The sequence below is a fragment of the Trypanosoma equiperdum genome (genome assembly GCF_001457755.1).
Source record: "Trypanosoma equiperdum strain OVI genome assembly, contig: ctg_1595, whole genome shotgun sequence".
Classification (NCBI taxonomy): domain Eukaryota; phylum Euglenozoa; class Kinetoplastea; order Trypanosomatida; family Trypanosomatidae; genus Trypanosoma; species Trypanosoma equiperdum.
The window spans coordinates 20,334-25,259 of NW_027123610.1; the positions used below are offsets into that span (position 1 = coordinate 20,334).

General features: G+C 49.8%; 3 protein-coding genes across 3 annotated transcripts; all 3 read left to right on the top strand.

Annotated features, from left to right (window-relative positions):
• Positions 1 to 150: 150 nt before the first annotated feature.
• Positions 151 to 2,181, top strand: TEOVI_000819100 (protein of unknown function (DUF4460), putative; the record flags this gene model as incomplete). The annotated part of the gene is made up of 1 exon (XM_067222263.1): positions 151 to 2,181. One exon carries the CDS (start codon positions 151 to 153, stop codon positions 2,179 to 2,181), a length of 2,031 nt encoding a protein of 676 aa, XP_067078364.1.
• A 629-nt stretch (positions 2,182 to 2,810) lies between these two features.
• TEOVI_000819200 (uncharacterized protein) lies at positions 2,811 to 3,119 on the top strand (the record flags this gene model as incomplete). The annotated part of the gene is made up of 1 exon (XM_067222264.1): positions 2,811 to 3,119. One exon carries the CDS (start codon positions 2,811 to 2,813, stop codon positions 3,117 to 3,119), a length of 309 nt encoding a protein of 102 aa, XP_067078365.1.
• Positions 3,120 to 3,567: 448 nt separating this feature from the next.
• Positions 3,568 to 4,257, top strand: TEOVI_000819300 (Sedlin, N-terminal conserved region containing protein, putative; the record flags this gene model as incomplete). The annotated part of the gene is made up of 1 exon (XM_067222265.1): positions 3,568 to 4,257. One exon carries the CDS (start codon positions 3,568 to 3,570, stop codon positions 4,255 to 4,257), a length of 690 nt encoding a protein of 229 aa, XP_067078366.1.
• Between the last annotated feature and the right edge of the window lie 669 nt (positions 4,258 to 4,926).

Here is a 4,926-nt window from a genome sequence, read left to right on the forward strand (position 1 = left end):
ATGTGCACTATATTGATGGTTAAGTGCGTCCACCAAGTCAGTGATGTGCTTTGTGTATTCTCCTCCTCATTTTCATTTGCTTTTTTTTTCTTTCTCGGTGCGTCGTGATGGGGGCGTACCATCCAATTACGACCGTGGCAGCGACGGAAAATGTACAAGAAGGCCCTTCATTCCTTTTTTTTGAAGGTGCATCCTGACTTTTTCCACCACAACCGTAGCCAACAGACGGTTAATGAAAGTTCTGTTGCCCGCCTCAATGAGTTGCTCAGTTGGGCCAAGGCATTCAAGAGTGGCCATCTTCAACCGCCACCCTCTTCGTCATTTACACTTACATTCTACAGGAAACCTGACGACAACATGGGTAATGGTGAGACAAGAAGGGAGGGGTCCGGTTCCCCAGTTTCTTCGCTTGTGGGCCGCAGCATGGGAGATGGGTCATTATCGCCAACAATCATCCAATCTACCTTTGAACTCCCTTCGAATTTCGCACCAAGTGACAATCACCGTGGAACGGTGGAACGTGCGGTGAATAAATTCCTGCGCGATTTGCTTCGCCGGGCCGCTTGCATTGATTCCGTGACAGAGTCGATATCCGAGGCAGAGGACGCCACGGCGGCGCGTGCGGAAGCAAAACCACTGAGGCGGCGGCCGAGAGGAAGTCAACACCGAGGCGCCCCAACTGGGCCTAAATCGTTGCTTGACGAGGCGGTGGAAAGTATGACTGTACAGTGGAGCCTTACACCCGCTCCAACACTGCAGGAACTCATTGAAGCCGACCAAATTCTGTTTTCTCGGGATCTTTCACCACTGCAGTCCGCCGCCGCTCTGAGCACACTGCAGCGCCACCTCGGGGAACTGAACTACTCGGCATGGGAGTCAATGCCAGTCATTGTATCGAACCAATTTAGCATCGGTGACCTCACTGGCACAATAACGATTCCATGGGATTTTACCCCTGAGCAGTTTCACAGCTTCATGGCACATAACGAAAAAGGGGTTGCCCACTGCCGTGAGGTTGCCACTCAATACGCATCAACTATCGAACAACTTATTGCCGAGCTTTGCACAGCGCTGGAATTAGATGACATTCTAGTTTCGTGCAGTCACCAAGATGCTTTGCGGTTGATGGAGCTGCTTCACCGCAACAGGGAGCTGTTGATTCAGTACGGGCTGTCCAAGTTAACGCTGGAGGTGGGGAACCGTCATGCAACACGAGCCAACGGTGTGGTTATCATTAACTGCAGCCTCACCTCGGAGCAGCTGCGCCCATGGTTAAAGGCAATCTCGCCTAAACTTCCACTGCAGCAGCGTCTGTATGAGCTGTCCAAGCAAATGTTGGAATCTACACTGTGGCATCTGAAAGAATTTCGCACTATGGTTGAGCCAGGAGGTGTCGACGCCTTCAGCAACGATTGCACGTACGCCGAGCGGTTACAATGGTCAAAGGAACTGTTCCGTATAGGCCCCTCGCTCGCTCCATGGGATTGGTCGGAAATGACCTTCGTTCTTTCCCCTGATGTCGATATTGATTGGGCGAACGGACTTTTGGCGCTTCCGTACAATTTTGATGGTGATGCGCTTGTGAGGTATGTGGAGGAGGTTCAACAGGAGGCGAAGAGTCGCAAACGAGAAGAACTTCTGGCGGCAAGCGCAATGCAGCGGGAGGAAGAGGAAAGGCGAAGGAAACAACAACATGATGAGGAGTTGATGGTGGAATGTCAGGAAAAAGGAGAGCGGAGTGGTGACGACTCGCCAACGGTAGCTGAGCGCATGCGTCATTTGTATCGACAAACAAACCCTCATATGGATGAATATCTTGCGTCCAGTAATAGTAGAGTCGACACGCTTCCTGTTGAGCGGCCTCTGTCGCATGCAGTAACCTTCAACTCTGACGCTGAAGCAGAGGATCAACTGAAGTGGGAAGGGTTCTACGCTGAGCCGTATGTGGACCAAGTCCCAACTAGTGACATTGATGACATGGCGCACACTTTCATGTTAACCAATCGCTGGCACCGTGAAGAGGCTGCAAAGAAAATGTTGGACCAACTGCGTGGTACGTATGGGAAGAAGAGTCGAAGGTTTGAGTATCAAAAGATGGGCGATGTGCTGGAGATCAACAATGCTAAAGTGCAGCCGAAGGGGTTTCCCACACTGACCAGGGGGATAAAACCTGGATTTTAAAGCTATTGGTACCAACGATATTCTTGACCGACTGCGCACACTGATGGTCAATGGTATCGCATATTTCGCGTGTGGTAAAACATCCGAATGAGCGAACGATGGAGTTGTGCACATACCCATGTATGGCGGTCGGGGAATCATTGCGACGGCAGAGCAGGGTGACCTCTTCACTGACGGTGTTTTGTCGCCTAAATCGCATATCGAACCTTGGCTACACACCGAGGGTGTTTTCACGGTAAATACGCGGTACGATTTGCACATTCTGACGGCCTAGGTGTATAATTGGCTCTTAACACTCTGACAGGCAACCGAAAGTAGTGGATTCTACCTAGCGTGCCAACATTGACTATCTGCCCCTTTTCCATTTCATCACGTCTCTTTTTTTTTCTCTTTTTTCCTCTCTTGTTCTGGGTAGGTTTGCTGTAGTGTAGTGAATGTTGCGTTGTGGGGGGAAATGCAGTTGCCATTTGTCGTTTGAGAAAGGGAGAGGTAGCAGTACCGTGTTACCCTACCGACTGCTTTGATATGTTGGATGATTTGGGTGTCAAAGGGCTGCAAGATCTTTTTGTTCTGGCGTTTTCCGTGCTTCGTTGAAAGCAGTACCGTGTTACCCTACCGACTACTTTGATATGTTGGATGATTTGGGTGTCAAAGGGCTGCAAGATTTGGATGTGTCTTTCCTATATGACTTTACGGACAACTTGAAACAGTATCCCAACCATGTCTTCCGCCGAGTTGACGCTTTCCCTCATGAGCGCTCCTACTTCGTCCTGGATTCGCCACACACACCATCACCGCAGTGGCTGCCTGCTCCACACTGTATGTCCGTGCGTTTGTTGTTTGATGAACATCTCCGCGTTCGGACTTCAGAAGTTTCTGCACCATTCTTTCTCAATCGCCCCCCTTTTCTTCCTTTAACCCTTTTAAATGACGCATAAGGACGCGGCCATTCCTTTAGACCTCCACACAATCCGAAACAAACGGTTATGATTAAATGGAGACGTGAAGAGGGGAGCATCCGCACTCCTACACCACAAGAGTAAGTCGGGGGATTCGTACGGGGACTACCCCTTCCTAAAGCCCTCTTTACCATGCACGTAGGCCGTTATGCTTTAGCGGAGTGTAAAGGATGAAGTTTAGGAGGAACGGAACGGCGGACGCACGCTTATCTCTTTCTCGCTGTTGTTTGCTCTGGTACTGCTGGGCTTATTTATCATTATTGTTGTAACTGTACTAGTTACTGTTCTGAGGGTCTGCCACTGGTATTTATATCTTTTTCCCTCTGCATATATGACAATGAAGAGAAGTCAGGGTGAGGTGGGTAAGGGAGAGCTAGTGTGGCGTTGCGTTACGCACCGAAAGACGCGATTATAGAGAAGAAGCCGGATGAGCACCGCTCAGTCGTGGGCTGTGGCTGCCCTTGCGCTCTTTAGCGGTGACGGAAAACCGCTTATCATCCGCACATTTACTTCTCCCAACAGCGGACATGGCGGCGTACCGGCGGTTTGTCGTGGGGGCGTTTTTGTTGGAGAAGAGGATGTTATGCGGCTACACGTCCTCATCTTATCGTCATTGGATCGGTGCGACGAGATTGTTCAAGAACGGCGGAAGCAGCAGATGGCCAACGTCGAGAAGTCGGGTGACGGCTCTGCCTCTCCTAGAGGTTCTGCGCGGGTAACAGCTGGAGCTGATGTTCGTTTTCTGGGGAAACTCATACGAAGTTACACATTCACTACTTACGGCTTTCAGTCGGCCTCTGGCATCCGAACCGTACTGGCAGTTGTGGGCGACGCTCCACTTGATGCTGTCCTGCCGCTCTGCCGCTCGACGTATGAGGCCGCATCTGCAGCGCTGTGCAACCCGTTTTGTTTAACACGGACGAGCGCTGAACTGCTTCGCCGCCTGTGTAGGACTGTGAGGGCAGACATCATCGGATCTGACGCTGACGTGGTAAAATTTTTCCCGCTGTCGGCGCGGGATGCGATGGATGAGGATCCGTCTCTAGCCAACTCCCGTGCCTTCAATATGCAGATACAGACAAACATTGAGCCATTCACCGCGAGCGCCTTCACTTGAGTCACAACACTCACCGGGATATCGGTGACGTAGTCGCACTTTTTTGACCATTGATGTTTTTATTTGCTCCACCGTCTTTGTTGTGTCGACTACGGGGTGTATTTCGCATACCGTTGCGAAGTCTCACTGTTTCCTCCGCAAACTGTTATAAAGAAATTGCGCTTCGCGTGAGCTTGACTGTTTTGCTACAACACCTGCACGCAAACTCCTGTCTCTCCTTCTCATTGTGATAAGACACTACTGTTTTGTTGTGCTATCTTCTTTATTCTAATTATTCTATTCCCTTTTTTCTTTCCGTCTTACTTGCGTGGTTCCGTTGTATTATTGGCGGGAGAGTGAGGTAAGAGCCACAATGGTCATCGGCAAAGTAATATGTCAGTCGAAAGGTAAATGTATATCCGCCATTGCAGACAAACGGAGCAGCAACACCAGCACAGGCAATGCCATCAAAAAAAAAAAGGTAATGGAGTGAAGGGGTTCACGACAACCTGATAGGTCTCAGTGGGTTAGTGCTGTCAGTGGATTTGAGGTGCGAAGTTGGTGAACTGGTGGCGTAACCAAACATACGTGTGCACACGCAGCCAAAGCGCGTGGGCTGCTAATTAGGGTAATTCCTCTCTTTATCACCAGTTATTCATTTAAATAAATAAATAAATATATATATATATA